Consider the following 19,522-nt stretch of genomic DNA (forward strand, 5'->3'; position numbering starts at 1 on the left):
GGAAGTGTGATTAATTTGGAAACAGATGGCCATTTAGAATCCCAGACAGCAACCATTAAACTTAATAAGAGAGTTTCTGTTCGTTTGGATAAATGTGACATATTTCTTGCCAGCTTTCAGAAAAAAGAAAGACTAGAGATCAAGAAGTTAAATACTTTTTTCAGTAGGGTCAGCAATATATATATACATATCTATATCTATATATATTTATTTCTTCTGGCTTCTGTTTCATGCTATGGCAGAGTAAATTATTTTACCCAACAAAACACTATCGTCTCTGTGGGGGTTCTGTTGACACTTTCCGGTTGTTTGAGAAACAAGGAGCAGTGTTGTTTCCCATTTTTTGTTGTGATTCTCGTGCAGAGGGGCGGGGTATTGAATCATCCTCAAGCTGAAACAGCAATCTTTTCTCATTGAAAAATGCAGTTCAATCCTCATCATTCATGCCTTAGCAATGGTTGTATGGCATTTGACTGCTCAGGTATAACAATACTGAATATTGCTTGTGTAATCATGAGTGAAGAAGCTCCCAGTTCTTCCATGCACCCCAAATGCCAACACAATGTTACTTTTTATCATTTCACAAGTATTCCTTTGAAAGACAATAATTTCACATATGGTCTTTTTTGTTTCTGCTTTCTTTTAAAATGGAAATATCAATCAAAGGATCCCCTTAAAGATCCCTGCTACACATATCTGGTCAAAATGATGATATTTAGTCACAGGGAGAAGAAAAAAAATACAAATAATAGAAACAGTTCAATGCCTAGTGAAAACAATACACACCAAGTTATAATTCCCTGGTGTGTCAACTCATGTGGCTTGTGACTATAAAAATTCAGGCTGTGATAATCATGAAAACATTCTTGGACTCTTCAAAATATTTTCCCAATTATAAGTCCTAAGATTTAATCCTAGTCAGTAGTTTAAAGAGATAATAATGATCTTTGCGTACCTTTCCCCCCCTGAATGCTGCCCACTGTGTTCATAGCAATTTCAGAATTTCACGTGTCCTTAACCACCAGTTCAATATATGCATTCATCTACTGTGGGGTTGTTTCCAACAAGGTCCCCCCATTTGTGCAAGGACTTCCACTCTTCCCCCTGTGTGCCTCCATAATCTGTTCTGGGGGTTCTTCTGGTCCCCGGAGCACATCTGGAATGGGTATGGAGCATGAACAGAAGAGGGAGAGGAATTTGCATTGTGCAAGCAAAAAGGACATCTTGGTTGGATACGACCATGTCTCTTTATATTAATTGCACTAATTTGGTAATCTTTTTTTTTTTTTAGTGCAAACTACACTATAGATTACGGTACTTTGCTTTTAAGTTTTATTTTAGTGGAGATACATGTTTACCTTGCCCATTATTTGAAACAATATAGAGTAGGGGTGAGGAACTCCCATCAGCCCCAGAACATGGCCAGTGGTCAGGAATCATGTAGTCCAGCAACATCTGCAGGGTCAGTTTCCTCATGCCTGTAACAAACTAGGTGCAAATTTATTTTTATTTTGTCCAAGTGTCTAAGAAAGATGCACAGATATTTAAAGTATACGAGTGGTGTTTCCTAGCAGATCAATATTATTTTCCATCACGGGTTGCTTCTCTTGTTAACAAGGCTAGGTACTCCCTTCACATCATCATAGAACACACACAATCAACTAACATCAGTTGAATCAGAGGAGATTGTTCTCTTTGCTTTAGAAGTGTGACTTGTATCCTGCTATGAGAAGCACAAAATGCTTAAAGCCAGCTGACAAGTGTAATGTTCCTTGGTGAAGGAGGCAGACCTCGTTCAGCATTTGCACTGGAAATGAACACAACACATTTCTTGGCACTAAATAGAATTTCCAGAACTTGGCAAGCAAACGGCAATTCTTCACTCATTATGTTTTCTTAAAAGATTATACAATGAGTTTCTTTGCCCCACAGCGGAGCATAGAATCGTAGAATTGTGGAATTGTAGAGTTTGAAGGGACCACAAAGATAAATCTAGCCCAACGCCCTGCAATGCAGGAATATTTTGCCCAATGTGAAATTTGAACCCACAACCCTGAGAGGAAGAGTCACACGCTCTACCGACGGAGCCATCTCTCGGACAGGACAGAGTAATATTCAACACAGATATAATGTTTAGTGCATTTTTAATATTGAAAATGCTTCATGCACAACATGGCAGAAAACTTTATGGCAACCCTGTAAGGTAGGCCTTTGCTACTATCTCCATTTTGCCAGTGGGGAGCTGAGGCAGAAAAAATACTGGCTTGCCTATGCCTACTCAGTGAGCTTGTGGCTCGGGCAGGATTTGAACTGGAGTTTTCCCAGCTCACATTCTGTTACTACACTATACTACTAATTTAATGTTCTTTTAAACAGCTGTCCAGTCTTGTCATGAGATGTTTTCCTTAGTCTTAAAGCCACAGAGAGGATGAATAACATGCATTAGGAATACACCCTGTGCTTTGTCCTAAAATCCAGCCAGATTCCTCCCCCCTCCTTTAATTTTGTTGTAATTACAGACCACAGGAACACACAGAACTGTTTTCACAAATTAAAAAGACTCTTAAGGGGTCAAAAAGGCAAGTATTTGACAAATAAATAAATCTAGTTTGTGGGAACATCTGTTCTGCAACTGTGTGAAAAACTTTTAGTTCAAGGCAACAGTAATATAATAGATATTGTTACTGATCCAAGTTGCTGTACCACAACCCTTGGCAGCAAAAATATATATGCAAAAATGTACCACTGCATTCATACAGTTACATGCTGCTTCCATGCTGTTAATGCTTCTGAGAAGTTGCAGTTCCACTATCAGCTGGAAGCAGTCTCATGCTATGTCAGCTTCGGATGCAGATGGGAATTCAGTGGTACCTCGGGTTACAGATGCTTCAGGTTACAGACACTTCAGGTTACAGACTCCGCTAACCCAGAAATAGTACCTCGGGTTAAGAACTTTTCTTCAGGATGAGAACAGAAATCGCACGGCGGCAGTGGGAGGCCCCATTAGTTAAAGTTAAGGTTAAGAACAGTTTCAGGTTAAGAACAGACCTCCGGAATGAATTAAGTTCTTAATCCGAGGTACCACTGTAGATGCATGGGGCATATTCATTATAGCTGAGTGGTAGTAACATGATGTAGCATTTCTTCTATATGTTTTTTTCAGCCATTCTCCAGCAGCTAGTGAGAAAAGAAATTGTATTCAAAAAATAATCAAAGGCAAAAGAAACTTTCAATGAAATTATCATGGATGAGTTGTGGGTTTTTGTCATGCTTGCCTTACTTTTGCGGTGGCCGAGAAGGAATTGTGAGTGACCTTTCATTCCTCAAATCATCTCTCCGGTGGTCTGACTTTGCTGCCTCCTGGGCGCCTGCACTTAATCAAAGCCCAGGAGAAGACTTCCTTCCAGAGGGCTTTTTCAGCTCAGGAAGTACAGCAGCCAGAGACACGCAGAGTGCTGGAGAAATGTTTACTGGAAAGGCAAACAGATATACTATCCTTGGCCACCTTGCAGGAATAAGGTAAGCTCAAAACCCACAGAAATTCTAAGCTGCCTGAACAATGAGGTAGAAAAAATGGAAGCCTCTTTTGCATATGAAGAACGATTTCGAGAAATTGAACAGGACAGATTTCAGCACAGTACTGCTGAGCATTTTGGAATCTCTCCTTGCCTTGAAATGACCTGTTCTACACATCCTTGCCTGCCAAGAACGCTGGAACTTATAGTCAAGCTCCTTGCGCTATTTGCTGCTATGGTGCCTTTAGCTCTTCTACCCTCCACCAGGTAAATACGTATTTTTCCCCTCAAGTGTGGGTGCTGGCAAAGAAGCATGGGGAAGAACCATAGGTCAGTGGTTGAACAAATGCTTTGCATGCAAAAGATTGCAGATTTCATCCATGACACCACCTTCTATGACTAGGAAAGACCTGTATCTCAAATACTGGGAGATGCTGGACGTCACTGTAGACAATAATGAACTAGGTAAACCAAAGTATAAGGCACTTTCCTATGTTATAGTTGAACAGTTTGTGAATTTAAGTCACTCTCTCACACACACACACACAATCCATCAAGGTATTCCAAATGTTTGAAACTTAAACCATGCCATGAGTCCGGAGGTATGGTGGAGTTCAGGTGAAACGGACAAGGAGTGGGGAAAAGACTTAGCATCCGTTCTTTTTTAAAAGGAGTATGTTTACCTGTGAAAATACTATAGAAAATAAAATCAATTTTGACCTTTCGTACAAATGGACAAGCAAACTCTTTAATCATCAACATTGCTGTTGAAAGAAAAATGAAAGTTTAGGATAGTTCTAAATCCTCAATCCCGCATCACTGTCTTGTGAATATTGGAGTGATCATTCTGTGATATTTTGGCAGTAGACAAAGCTGTAATGTAACTTTTGTATAAATGTTTATTTAAAGAAGGGGACAGTTCTAAATAAACAAATTAGGTATAAATGTTTTACTTGAACTGAAAGCTAAATTACGTTATAGACCACCCTGAGATGAATTATTTTACAGATTAAATCGGCATCTCCAGTATGAGTTCCTGTCAGTGAGCCTCACTGAACACAGTGGAGTTCTTACTTCTGAGTAGACATATATAATATTGGACTATGCAGGTATTACTTGAGTCTGATGGGGCTGTAGCATAATTTTTAAAGGATGGAATCATTTTATTATGAAAGTGAATTGTTACAGAAACAGATTGAGGGTGGGGAGTGAGAGAGACAAAAAGAGAAAGCTCCTCAAGTGTTTTCAAAAGAAAATAAATGCAGCATGGTAATGAATTACATGCCCAACAGTACAAAATCTGGCTTTTATGCTTTGCAACATTAGCTTGTCGGTGTGTGCAACAAATTGCATAGTTTCCCAAGGCTCATGGGTTTTAAGTATAGTAAAAGCTCTGCTGTAACGAGCAGGTGTGAAATGCTGTTTTTCCTTTATTACTGCATCAGCTGGCCTTTTCTTAAACTCCTTACATGCCTTTACATGAACAATCAAATGTACTTTTTTATATGGGTGTCTTCTTGTGCATGAAAGTCCAAAGAAAAAGATAAATGGCTAGGTTGTAAATTATCTAAAATGTCATCGTAGCCAAATTGTACAACTATTTTGAGAACTTTTTATTTTAATCCATATAGATTATGGATGTGCATATAGTAAATGAGCTGCAGGAATTTGCCATCATAGCCCCAAATCTCATGACAATCTCTGAGGATTTTCTCACCTAGCTCAGGGTATGCATGCTGATGCTTTGGGATATAGACGCTAATTCATGCACCTACTCAGTTATGCAGGATAAAATACTATAACTGTTTGTCATATATCACTTGCAGAGTACTTCATAGTCTTCATTGTGGTTTTCTTGCACAAATAACCTTATGAGGTAGGCACAAAGGAATCACGGTAGAGCAGTGATTTCCCTAAGGCCACAGAATGAGTCTGTGTAGGATTTGAACCCAAATCTCTCAGACCCATATACTACTCACTGTATCCTGGTAGGTCTAAATTGAAGCCATTTAAGTTGACCTCTAGTAATAGGACAGCTCTATACTAGGAATACAGGGATATGAAATTACTGCCTTTGTGACAAAAAGACTTTAAAGATCAGAAGTTACGTTACTTCTATGAAAACCAGTTCAGATGTAAAAAATAAAAATGTTAATATAGAATTTATAGTAGGGTGGTTTCATGCTAAATATCTAAATTTAACACATACTTGGAAAATGGCTAGTATCACCATCACATAAGTAAAGAGGGATAGAAGTAAAGAGGGATCATGCAAGTAACACAGACTTCAATAGGAAAGTTTTTTTTTCGGTTGTGTTTTTTTTTTACCAACAACCAAAACACAAACAGTGAAAACAAACAGTGAAAACTCCCAGGTGGCTGATACATTGGGTATACATAATCAATAATAACATATTCAAATCAACCATATGTACAGTTCTATATACCTTAACACTCCTCCCTCCACAAGGTTTATTTAACTTTTAACATTTTAATTGCCCCAAATTGTTCAAACCTGCCCAAATAAGTCAATATTTTCTCAGACCAATCCTCCTCCTTCTCACTGACCTTAAACCCTTTCATTTTACGATATCTTCACAGTTAGATATTCTAAGATTATAATATTTTTCTATTTTTCCCTCCATTGGTTCACCCCTAGCTCTTCTGCATTTTTCCAATTACTCGCTATAACCTGTCTGGCTGCAATTACCATCAATTTTACCCATTTACATTCCTCTTTTGTTTCTAACTCAGTGCTACTCAGGCTAACAAGAACCATTAATTTAGATATTTCCACCTTCCTACCCACAATTCCCGATTCAACAGGAAAGCTAAGCATGTGTCACTGAAATGTCTGGGCTTGCACAACAATCCTAAACATGACTACTCAGAGATGAGACTGTCTGATAAAGTTCAGAGGGGGTCACTTTCCAATAAATGGGTGGTAAAGATAGGAAACTGCCTTATACCAACTTAAACCATTAGTCCATTTTGCTCACTATTGTATATATACTTACTGCCATCAGCTGTTCAGGGTTCCAGACAAGTCTCTGCTATTTCTTTGTGAAAATGCCAGGTTTTGAACCCAGGATCTTTTGCATGAAAAGCATGGCCTCTTCCATTGAACTATGGTCCTTCCTCTGGCTTTAAAAGAATTTAGACTGGCTAGATTACACTGTGTGTTTTTGAAAACATAACACAGTAGATTCCTACTGGTAGAAATCTAAATTAGGAAACTCAACGGTGCCTCTCAATTGTTTTGTTTTTAATGTGAAAGCTTTTTTAAAAAATAAAAAGTAAATTTCTAATGAAGCTTGATGTTGTTGCAAATAGCTGGGAACAGCCAACAAGATAAGCTGTCATTTTGCATTGTAAATGAAAATATTGCGATCTTTAAAATATACACGAAGTCTGCTGGAGAAAATGAAGAATAGTTCTTTTGTCAGATAATACTTAAACTCCCCCCACCCCACCCCAAATTAACTGACTAGTGTCCAATGATCCTGGCTACAGTAGTGGCTTCATTTCCTGCACTGCAAGGCTAGTTCATTCCCACAGAGAATCCACTTCTCATTTTCCCATTGCTTAGAAATACACACCCCCTGAAAGTTGGAATCATGCATCTTACTAAGTATTTCAGTTATGCTATTGACGTCAATGCAGTCATTAAATAGATTGCTGGCCCTCCCAGCAGTAAGCTTGTGCCAAAGACCTAGAGGCAGACACGTTTTAAAAGAAGAACATCAGGTTTTCTTTTTAGAAGTTCAGAAAAATAAGAGGCAGCGTTTCTCCCTTCACGTCTCTCTGCTTCACAATCCCTCTTCCGTCTTTTAGAAAATTTCGTTGTTTTTCATTGTTGGTAGATTTGCTCAGGGGTTGCCATTCTGTTACTATGTACATAAACAACCTTAAATGAGAGACTTAAAGAGTAGTTTCTTGTGATCAGCTCCGACTGAAAAGCAACGCTAATTTTACATTCTTGTAGATGGACTTGCTTACATATATCATGTAACATTAAGTCAGCCAAACCTTTTTAGCCTTTGACTCCAGACGTTCTTCAAGGATTGATTTCATGGAGTCTATTAAAAAATCGCTGCCATTTCTCCTCAGCGAGCCTCCTGTGGGCTCTGAAGATGTGTAAGCCAATCACGGTTCCATAGCAACCGATGTAAACTGTTCCCTGTCACCCACACCTGTGGACTCTCATGTTAGGCATTCCACACGTGCTACACCCATCATGCCCTCAGCCATTCCACCCAGTCCAACTGCCATCTATGGCAGCTGAGCAAGCAACAGTGATGTCAGTGGGACTCCCCGAGCGTAGCCAAGGAACCCTTCTGAGGTTCCAGAGGGGAGGAGGGGAGGCAAGCACTCTTCCAAGACGAGAGTGACTGACAGATTCATTCATTATGTTAACCAGGGCAATACATACATCCTAGAGCTGCCTGCCCCATCCTCTTTAGATACATAGTGCAGGATATGCAGCTGTCCCAGACAGAATGGATCTGACAGGCAAGAGTTTTCTTTAAAAGGCCTTTTAGAGCTCCACAACGGAGGATTATATGGCACCCTTAAACATGTGGTGGACGACCTTACCTTTTGATGGAACAATCAGGTATGTTTTACAACGAAAGCACTAGAATTGTTTTCTAGCGATTTGTAGGTAATCGAGCCTCTGTTTTATTGCCATTTGCCCTTCCTTATTGCTCCCTGCTTTTTTCAGTCTGTTAGGAAGATTCCTCCATCTAGCAAAGCCAAGTTCCTTTCATAATGTGCTCCAATGTAAACAGGAGGGCTCCAGCATCACTTCATACTACATTTCTTTAAAAAACCCACCAAGCTGAATTCTGAGTTTTGTATACCATATGCAGACAGACTCAATCTTGAAGAAAAGAGTCTGTCTGAAAGTGAAGGCCCGGGTTAATTAAATGTGCTTTATTGAGAGTGGTGATAGCTTTTCTACAGTGACGTGTTTTCCTCCAAAGCTGACATTTCTTTTCTCGAGGTGATTTCAGGCCTCCAATTTACTTACTTACTTACTAACTTGCATCTATACATTTCCATGTCCAAATGAGAACTTCATTGGACTCTTGTCACCTGGGGCTGATTCAGAGCAGTGATCCTTTGAGCCATCCCAGCAACCTATCATCCTGGCCTCACAGATTGCCAGCTAGGAATGGGAAGGGTGAAATTTAGGAGCCTCAAAATAAAAGAAGGGGTGCATATCAACAGTGTGTCTGCAAGGAAGGATTTGCACGTGCCAAATATTTAATAAAGCAAACTTTTAAGTTGTGTGAAATCAAATTCAAAATACTATGTGTATATAAACTTCTGAAGCTGAGTTTTAGAAAATGAGAACTACTCCTGATGACTCATTCAAGCACTGAGAAAGTAGGTGGCAATGATTAGTCAAAGTTCTTTCTTTAACTCTTGCTGATATGGGCCATATCCCATGCCTTCAGTTTTCCTAGCACCTTCTGATGTCAGCACCAGTTTGGAAAATCTGGGACATGGCTAGAATCCATTATTGCATGATATGATTGTGAGGGCATGAAAAGTTTACTTCTGATTACTTACATTTGCTACCGAAGAAGATTAAAAGTAGTGCCTACATGTACTACTTGAGTTGAATTTTTATTTTTATTGTTTTCAATTTTATATTTAAATTTAAATTCCACTTTACGCAGTTAGTTACATTAAAACCATATCTAACAATAAAAAGCAACAATAAAGACAGCATAAACAAAATCAATTAAGTGGGTATAGCATTAGGAACAACTATATAAATCCACCAGATACTTTGCTAACACCCAGAAACTATAGATTAGGATTTTTAAGTGTCTCTTGGATGACAATTCACCTTATTTTTTCAAACTTTAATTAGAAAGGCAGACTTGCTGTTTTTGCTTTACCCTGTGGAAAATATGTCCATGCCATTATCTATGCGGTTATTAATCCCTGTGAACTAAGCAAATAATTCAGTGGTTTAGCTAGGTAATTTGAGATGAGGGGGCTTTAGTTGGTCATGTAAATTTTTTCTTTCTCCCACTGCTATTCCATATTTTAAAAACATCTAGATTCTTCATTATCTGTGTGGGTGGCTACTTGAGAGAAAGAGAGAGAGAAATTTCCAATCTTTTTAAAAAATAATAATAACAAATTTGAACATGTACAATTTAGCATTTTAAACTCACTTAAGTGTCATTGTATAATCATGACTGCTTTGTTGATTCCAAACACATTTACTTTGGAAGAAGGACAATTTTGTTATAGAAACAGATAATAGGTTCCAAAAGTAAAAATAATAAAATGAGCATCTTTAACCATATATATATATATATATATGAGAAAAAAGAAGGGCGCCTCTAGATTGGTGTTTTATTGTGGGCATCTTCTGCTACATGTTCTTGAAATAATAATAGTAGTGAATTTATTCTGCTTTAGAAGTTGTTCTGTGATGCTCCTCCAATGTTACCACATTATTGATGTCTGGCGGAGCTATGGCACAAGGAAAGCAGGACAAAAATAAAGTAAAATGACTGTGGTATGAAAAACTAGCAGGATATGCAGTGGCTGAAAGTGAAGCAGTGTGGCCATCTCAGAACTTATGTAGGTGCTAACCGTATCAAAAGTGGGATTGCCCCTGACCTTCCCAGTGGCATCATGAGCACAAGTCATCATGGATGCACAACACAAAGGATGTTTGCGAAACAATAAACATACAATAAGACAACTCCAGCATGGCCATGCTGGCCCAGGTGTTGATGTGGGGTGCTTTGCTAGTGCCCTCATCACCTGCCATTCTCAGATTTGTCAAGATGGAACTGTGAGGCCCCGGACCTCAGCCTCTTGTTTGAGCCCTAACTGCACCATTGACGTAATGTATGGAATACTGCACCAAGTTCATTCCTCACTGGTTAGCAAATCCTAGAAGGGTCTGTGCTTAAGAATGAGTCACTCAGGCTCCCGTAGTTAACAGTGCCGTCCAGCAGAGTCTTGGGCAGATTTACTCAGGAGCAACTTCTGCTGTATCCTGTGGGGTTTATTCTAAAGCACGTTTAGAATTGCAGCCTTACAGAGCAATCCTAGCAGTTGGGTGTTTGTTTTTTTAATTGATCTTTAAATTGCATTATATGGCTGACATGTTGTGACTCTTAAGTAGCAAATTGTCACCAAGGGTCAAGATTCCAGGGTGGGCATAAAGTTCTCATGGTCTGTTTGCTATGCGAAGAAAGTAAAGAAGTCTTAGGTAACCGGAAATGTTAAAATAACTTTAAATAAGCAATGAGAAACAAGATCCAATATTTTTGTCTAGGTTTTTTAGACCCCACCATTATATTACAGCATATTATTAACATTTATATGAAACTACTAGATGAAGTTGCCTATTTCTCCACTATGTGAAGGTGATTGTTGGATGGGTTGAGTGTATGTACCAGCCTTAACCTGTAGAGTTTTCTGGGTTGCCTCTAAGCCCAATAAGAAAGAAAGAAAAGTTAAATAACCCAGTTAAACTAATTAAAAATTAAATAACTAAAGGAGGGTTCTTCTAGTTCATCCCTCTTCCTCTCTGTGATTTACTTAGCAATAGATTATTTTTAAAACTGATTTCACCACAAGAGAAAATGAATTTCATTAAAAATTCATCAAAACCACAGGCATTAAACCACAGTTTTGTTAGTCAAGGATGGTTAAATTGCTAAAAAGTGATTTTAGAAACACTCTTAGGTCTATTAGCAGACTTTTATTTTTAAGGATTTTTTTTCTGAGCTGCTGATTATGGATTATTCCATTGTGTACAGAATTATAGTGTTTCAGCAAGCTTTCGTGCATGTAACAAACAATAATGATGATAGAAAACTCTGAGAACATTGTCATTATTTTATCACGTGTGCGCCAGAAAATGCAGGTGTTTAACATGCAAGAAAGAGATTTATCATATGCACTCAGAAGCTTATTTTGATGCATAAAATAAATGCTTCAGGTTTCATTCTTCAGTTAATCCGCGTACAACCTATGAGTGGACTTAAATAAAGATGTGGATTATCAAGACATATTTTCATAGAAATAGAGGTCAGTGGATAAGTAGGAAGTTATTGACAACATCTCATGAACATTCATATTTGCTAATTGCCACCAGCCTGGGACAGGGACTCAAAGTGGCTTACAGCTAAAAAAGAAACAGCTAAAAACATAGGGGAAAAGCAATCATTAAAGAAAATAAAAATAAACATTAAAACATGCACATTTTTACAATAAAAACATCATAGTACCAGCCCTTTCCTTAAAAGCGGTCAATTCCCAAAGCCTGTTGGAACAAGAAAGTCCACTCCTACTAGTGGAAGGGCAACAAGGAGGGAACCAGTCTAATTTTGGCTGAGAGCCCAGGAAGACCTGTTCCCTGCCTTGCTGGCCTTCTCCTACCTGGCCTGGGAGGAAAGGAGACCGCCTGCCTGCCTTCAGCTACGAAAGCTGCTGAACAGGCTCTTTGGCTGTGATATTGTTTAGAGCTTTTGGTTGGGGTTTGTTGTTGCTGTTATTAATGCTGATATTATTTTTTGTACCTTTTTTTTTTTTTAGATCCGTCATATGATTTATGTGGATATTGTTTCCATTTGGTTGTGTACTTTTTGGTGTGTTTTATTTATTTTTGTTATGTTTGTAATGATGTTAATCTTGTTGCAAGCCACTTGAGCATGGTTATAGCTATGGAAAGGCGACATACAAATAAATTGATGGTGATGATGATTGATAGTAATTTCTCTAGGAAACGAGTTCCAAAATCTGGGAGCACCTACCAAGAAGACCTTCTCCTGCATCACTATCAAGTGTGCCTGTAAGGGGGTCAGGACTAAGAGATTCATAAAAATGAAATCAGATTCATAAAAATCAGTAGACATTTGTGGACTTTTTAACATAATTAAAATATATTTTCCCCTATTTGCTTCGTTGCATATACTGCCTTAGTCAGGGAGTGTTATTTCATCTTTCCATAAGCATTTCTAAATGGATTGACAAAGGGACTTGAAACATTGTGATAAGAAAGAAAGGACGTTTTGAATTTTGCCCACAAAGTATTAATGCCTCAGCCTAGTTCTTTATCCTGGCAATGAGTTCTGCCAAGAGCCAAATGCAGGAAACAATGTACTGAGGCTGCCACAAATCAGAAAGAAAAGTGACAGCACTTGTATGGTGCCAAATGGAAGTAGCAAAATGCAGGAAACATTTTGTCAAATGTCACTTAGCAATGATATCATAAGGGGAATCAAGGAATGGGATTTGCCTGCATACTAGAAATACCACAGTCAATGGATATGTAGAAGCAGAAATAGCCAAGAGTACAGAGAGACTTATCTTCGGACATTGAATGAAAATGAAAGATTACCCAGATCTCTCTCCCAGAGCAAATGGATGATTCATCACATTATCGTTTTACTGCCTAGGCTTAGTTCTTCAGCGCCCAGCTGAATTCTTGTGTATGTTCGTGAATCATGGAGGAAATGATGAATTGCTTGTCTGTCAATTCTAACAAAAAGTTAGAACATTGAGGAATAACTCTGCAGGTTAACAAGTGCATCTTTTGGGATAACATTTCAAAATGGAGTAAATTGCTTTAAAATATATAAAGAGAACAGAATTAGTGGAGGAGAGAGTAAATGGTTATTAAAGTAAAATAATATATTCAAACCAGGCTAAGTATTAATTTATTGGAACTCAAAGATAACAGCATGGATGTTACAACATCAGACAACTGAAATAGTTGATTCCCAAGACCTCAGAGTTCTGCTGGCTCCTATTGATTCTATAAGGCTTTTGTCCCTCCTCCAGCTGTAGGTGTAGTTCTTACATCAAATTGTGATGGCTGATAGTATAACTTCTTTTTGCTTGGTGGTGTCAGATCATTTTGCAAAGACATTGCTCTGCAGTTGGACTTTGTCATAAACTTCCACTGAAGTGCCGTGTACATCAACTGAGTTATTATGGTCTTCCTAGATTTTCAGAGTTGTGTCATCTACTTTTGAAAAAGCTCAGAAGCATTTGTAATCCCAAGTGGCAAGAATATTTGGTTTATCCAAAAAAACACTTGGAGCACTGAGGCACATCCTGGCCTGTCTCAGATTTAATAGAAAAATAGAGCTGGGTGTTGTCAACATACCGATGACATTGCGCCCCAGACTTCCTGATGATGGTTCCTAGTGATTTTGTATAGATGGTAAATGGGGATAAAATACTGCCCGGCATGATGGACACAAGCTGCTCCTCATTCTAACTTGTTTGTATGGAAAAGCATAAAAGATTTAATAAGCGACCCACTAGGCTGTGTAAAAAACAGTTTTAGCTTATGCTGGTTGAGGAGTTTTGGAATCCCTCGTAAACCTCCTCATAAATAACTATTACATCAGCTTCTGCATCTATTTTGAAATTAAGGATTGTCCCACAAATAGCTAAGTTTACTCTCCAGGGTGGGATAGTGTCTTTACAAAATATGGAGCCTAAGAAGAACTAGCTGCCCACTACCATTAGATATGCTATACATTTTGGCGACTAATTAGGTGTGAACTTTCATACGTATCAATTACACATACTCATTACTGCAGGTAAATTCCCCTGCAAGGCAATTACTATGCGGAAGATATTTGGCAGGAACTGCAGGGACTTCCTCTATTGGGAGTATCCTTAGCTTGAACCACTGTAGCTTCCTCTATTATTTCCTTGCAGTGTCACCATGCTTGTTGTTCAGAACAAAACCAAAATGAAATACACAATCCCAGGATTCATGCAGAGTTCCAGTTGAACCAAGCTCCTTGGTACCTTTGGGCAAACCCCTTGTAATGTTGAGCTGATGGTAGCATCTTGAGAAATGGTAGCTCCCCCCCCCCTTTTTCCCCTTTTTGGTGCAGAGTGCCTTTTTTAAAAGTAGCTGGATTGATTTTGGGGACTTTCACTTCACCTGATTTTGCAGACACGAGCGAGTTTACCCTTTTCAGAATGGCTGCTGTAACTACCCCATAGTGTTTGTGAAGCAGAGCTTACATGTTCAAAGTCATTCCCAATTTTTCTTTGCTCCTTATTCCGAGGTTTGCACGGCTGGTTACTTTGCCATCTTTATGGCTTTGTGAAAGGTTGAGCCCCCTATTAGCTCCGTCCTTTCAGGAAGCCCTTTGCTTCGAATTCCAAGCGCCAATCACTCTCTAAGGTGCTCTTCCTTTTTATTAGCAAACTCAGCCTGTTCATACAAGGCACTGACAAATGACTGCACTGGTTCTCAAGGCTTCCGCACTCTTCGATAGAACTGGAGCCTTCTCAAAACTCCTATTGGAAATGAAATGGGCATCCAACCTGGCTAGAACACTCTCCACAAAAGTAAATGGTTTATATACATTGCTGGCTTCTTCCCCTATAGCATAATGATTTGCCTTTCTCCGTGGAACTTTATAGCAAGGCAAAGCAAGCATGCTGCAGGATTGTTGTAGTCGAAAGCTTCTGGTGCCCTGGGATGTTTTACAGATGAAGAGCGGTATTTTTAAAAAAATGGGTGACTAAATAAAACAAGCAGATGTTCACATTGGAACCTGCAAATCACAAGTACGGTACTTTATCTCTAAATATATTCTGTTGGTTAAATAAATGTAGTCATAAATAGAATTTACCATATTTTATTCTCACAAGCTGCTCTCACCTCAGTTCATGATGCCATCTGAATACGAGAAGATTCAGTAACATAAACCAGAGCAAGACAACCTTGGGGTTTCTTAGCTCATAGACTCTAGTTACCAAGTGTCATCACTCTCCTTAGTCTTGTGAAAGTGTTAGGACCATTGTTTGTCTCAAAAGCAAGAGTCTGAAATGTGCAGGCATATAGCTGTCATAGCTATGGTGTGTTCTGCATGAACTGTTCTACGTATAAAAGTTTTTATGTGTTCCCTGTGCTCCTTTGCCAGGAATGGTCTCTTCCCTAATTTTGGTGGTGAAGTTGATTTTCACACACAGTTCCTTTGTGCACATAATCAGCTCCATGCATTGAAATAAATGGCAGGGTGTGTGCATGTTTGTGTTTACCAAAATATCTGGATTGTGTTGCCTATTTACAGCCTTTGCTGCATGCTAAAGCGTTATGCAGATTGCAATACCTCTTTTCTGGAATAAGAATTGCCCATGCAGTTGGCCCCATCCACATGATTTTGCTATTAATAAGCATACCACAGCAGCCTCATATCTTGTCACAAGGAAGCTTCTCCCTCCCACAACTTTATAGACTTGTCTGGGTGGAGCAGAGTGTTTGGAACGTTGAACACACAAATCAGTGTTTATTCAGAATCAAGCCACAAAATAAAATATTCAGCAAAGTATTTGTTAAATCAGTTTGAAAAATATCCAAGTAAAAGAAGCAATGGCATCCTAATTAGGCATTCCAGGCAAGGACTAAGCTAGGATCCTCAGCACTTGGATTCATTCCCAACAATGTGCATTTTAGAGCTGCGGTTTATGAAGCTTTCTTTTCCACCAAATAAGAATTATTAAATCAGTGCTATCTAATATAAATGTGCATGCGTAAAGACACAGCCTCACATACGCATAAACTGTGGAAGACCACAATTTTTTGCTTGGCTATCTACTTTCTGTTATGTTTGGACATGCCTGAATGAAATGCTACTCTTTTAACTTTGAAAGTTAAATAAAGGGTGTTCCTCGCGTTCATGTTTAATTTGGGATTAATTAACAATCAGATGAACCCTGCCCAGATGTGTGTGCAGTCAGTTGCTGTAGGTCACTATTTCTCTTTCTCAACCACATTTCTAATCTCCAACGTGACTTTCAAGCACATGGTTGTTGCTTAGTCAAATCATGCTCGGAAGTAAATAACACTTTTTTTCTTCCACTGTAGAATGTTCTCTTCTGTGATCTCCTGGTAGGATTTTTGTGAAACTGAATATTTTGATACAAGTCAATGCCTCTGGGTCCTGAACCACTACAGAAATATAAACTCGATTGTTTTAATAGCTGCCTGTTAGTTTTTATTTATTTAACTTTAGCAACTATTTAGAAGTAGTGACATTAACAAAGTTTGCAAACAATGGGTTCATAATATGAATTTTCGCTGTTTTTAATGCTAAGACATCCTATTTGTGTTGGATTTTCTCATCCTTGAGCTTTTACTCCAGTTGTAGTTAATAACAAATCGTATTTCAAGTTAATGTCCCATTTCTGCCTATTTGCTAACAGCATTTAGCAGATCAGACTGGCAAATCCTATAGCAGCTGTTGGTTCATGTCCAGAACTTGATTACTTTAACTCTTTACTCATTCAATATTATGTGAAGCCATCCTTTCTATTTGATCACTGCATTATAGTCCAGTCTTAGTTGTGAGTATATGTTGGGGGTGATCTCCCGCTACAAACCCTGCCTCCTTCCCCTATGATTACCTACTATCATTCGGTCTACTTCAACATGGGGAGGAGTTCTGGGGGGACAATGGGGGTGATATGCAATGCACAACTGAAATGTGTGCCAGTTCCCTACTGCCAATGCTGCCACTGCTAAAACTGTGGATGTATCTTCCTCCTCCACATTCCCGCCTGCTTTCATCCCACACTACAGTTTCCAAGTGATAGAACAAAAACTCACATGTGCCAAACCATTGTGATCCCTTTTAGCACTTTCCCCCATTGTTCATAGAAAAAGCTGATAGGGGCCCAGGTATTATTCGAGGTAAATGGTGTTTCTGCGTCACTAAAATTTGGTTTAGGGAAGACCCAAATCAAACTGTTACTAGAGTGCATGGATGCAAAGCTGTTTACAAAATAGGTGCAGGTATTGAGATCCCCTTTCACTGTTGCCTGGTATTTGTGCCTTAAATGTGTTGCCATTACTGGAACTGCTACCATAAAGAAGCGTGTGGAGGCTCCACAGATAAGCAGCTATTTTGCAAGAACAGGTTCTCAGCCACAGACAAGCCAACTCCACTTCCTCTTGCTCAGTGAATTATAAGAAATTGTGACACTGATGTGAAAGATAATACTTCCAAGGAACTTCCTCTCTTTCAAGTAACATCTTAACATGAAATGCGGCCTTCCTTAAATTATTGGCCCTCTTGTAAAGCTGTATATGTACATCATTTCTCCCCTTACACAGTTGTCCTTTTTCGGGAAGACTTGAGAAAACTGCTTATGCCAAACAGTATATTTCCCCCTCTGCAGACATCTGCGGCGGGGGGGGGGGGAGGAATGCTCCATAGTGGGGGATAGTGGCTTGAATCCCCACTGCTTTCTCCAAAGGAAGAAAGCAAACCACCTTGACTGCAATGTCACATATGGTGCAGGAGGTTGTGTTTTACATGGCATGACCTTGCAGCACAGATTATTTAAATCCATGGGTTTCAGTGGGTCTACTCTGAGTATGACTACTATTGGATGTCACCCAGAGAAAATAACTCTCCTGCTGTAGCCCTTTTAAGCACTCGGAATAGAACTTTATGTGAAAGCACGTGGCTCCTTTTCATTGCCCTGAGTTGGAAAGGAGGGTGAGTACTCTCTACTGCTTAGAGATTTAAAGCTGCACAGATATCTATGTTGCTGTTGTTGTTTAGTCGTTTAGTCGTGTCCGACTCTTCGTGACCCCATGGACCAGAGAACGCCAGGCACAGATATCTATACCTATATCTATATCTATATCTGTATCTATAGCTATACAGTAGTACCTCTGGACGCAAACAGGATCCGTTCTGGAGCCCCATTCGCATCCTGAAGTGAATGCAACCCGCGTCTGCACGTGCGCAGGTTGCGATTTGCCGCTTCCGTGCATGCGTGTGACGTCATTTTGAGCGTCTGCTCATGCACGAGCGGCGAAACCCGGAAGTAACTTGTTCCGTTACTTCCAGGTCGCCGCGGAGCGCAACCCGAAAACTCTCAACCCGAAGCTACTTCAACCCGAGGTATGACTGTATCTATATCTATATCTGTGCATGTATCCTCCAACGATATGGTGCCCACCATATTGGACAACAGCTCCTTTCCTGGCTGTGACTGATAGGAGTTGTAGTCCAAACCATTTGGAAGGCATCATGTTGATGGCTGGTATATGAATAGAATAGAATAGAATAGAATAGAATAGAATAGAATAGAATAGAATTCCCAGTTGTGTTCCTTATTTATTTCTGGGTTTGCACTATTTTTGAAGACAAGAGAAATAGTTGTACCTAGAGGAGGAGGAGGAGGAAGAGGAGGAGGAGTGGTATTACTACTACTAGTAGTAGTAGTAGTAGTAGTAATAATGATAAATGGTTTCCCCAGCCACTCTGGACGGCTTATAGCACATAAAAAATTGTAAAATGTACATAGCTGTTATACGCAGGTAATCTCAGTGTTTATATATATATAAAACAGTTACTGCAGTGACACCCTGAATGAAGATAGATATAAATTTATTGAACAGGTGCTGAGCAGTCATGGCAGCTGCTCTTTTTCTTTTCTTTTTTTCCATCTTCAGACTAATGATGCATTGTTTTGCTTCAGACTTCCTGTACCATTTCCAGCAACAATATCATGGCATTTTTGGCAGCCGGCAGCCATCATTCTACACACTTTCTCTCTCTCTCTCTCTCTCTCTCTCTCTCTCTCTCTCTCTCTCTCCTGGAATTATGCTACGTGTCAAAGCATTATACCAAGGGCATTCAAGGGAAGGGCAGAATGGTAGCCACAAGAGGCAGCCACTGAGAAAGATTCCACTGGGGCCACAGGCAGTGGCAGAAATATACATCACTTACATTGCTTAAAGTGAAAAAGAGAAAAGCACCACTTGCCATCATAAGCATGCCACATGAACCAAAAGGATTTGACCCAAAATCAATAAAATAGCCCCTCCCTAAATTTGCAACCTGCAAATGAGGTAGGGGGCTGTCTTTCAACCCTAAATATAATTTGAGCTCCCACAATCCTTGCACCAGCAAACAGGTTTATGCTGGTGCATAACTTTTGAGTCAACGATTATCATGGGTTTTTAGAAGTAA

General features: G+C 39.3%; 1 protein-coding gene and 1 long non-coding RNA gene across 6 annotated transcripts in view; one reads left to right on the forward strand and one right to left on the reverse strand.

The window, feature by feature from the left end:
- The window catches only part of LOC310846499, a 76,456-nt gene extending 68,781 nt beyond the window's left edge, over positions 1–7,675 (reverse strand). The window contains exon 1 of the long non-coding RNA XR_014565350.1: positions 7,545–7,675. This is a non-coding gene — a long non-coding RNA (uncharacterized lncRNA). The remainder of the gene's footprint in view (positions 1–7,544) is intronic.
- The window catches only part of PDE4B (phosphodiesterase 4B), a 256,742-nt gene that overhangs the window by 208,162 nt on the left and 29,058 nt on the right, over positions 1–19,522 (forward strand). Inside the window, exon 1 of one of the 5 annotated variants that reach the window (XM_083742997.1) lies at positions 3,325–3,519. The exons of 2 other annotated variants lie outside the window; for them this stretch is intronic. Coding sequence is in view for 2 of the 3 variants with exons in the window: in XM_083742995.1 (XP_083599121.1) it covers positions 12,112–12,148 (37 nt within the window). In the remaining variant the exon portion in view is untranslated. Of the gene's footprint in view, positions 1–3,324; positions 3,520–6,540; positions 8,131–12,096; positions 12,149–19,522 lie in introns of those variants that run through there. 2 more of the 5 variants (XM_083742996.1, XM_083742995.1) reach the window with 2 other exon arrangements.

Source organism: Podarcis gaigeae, assembly GCF_964106915.1.
Source record: "Podarcis gaigeae genome assembly, chromosome: 6".
NCBI classification, from domain to species: Eukaryota; Metazoa; Chordata; class Lepidosauria; order Squamata; family Lacertidae; genus Podarcis; species Podarcis gaigeae.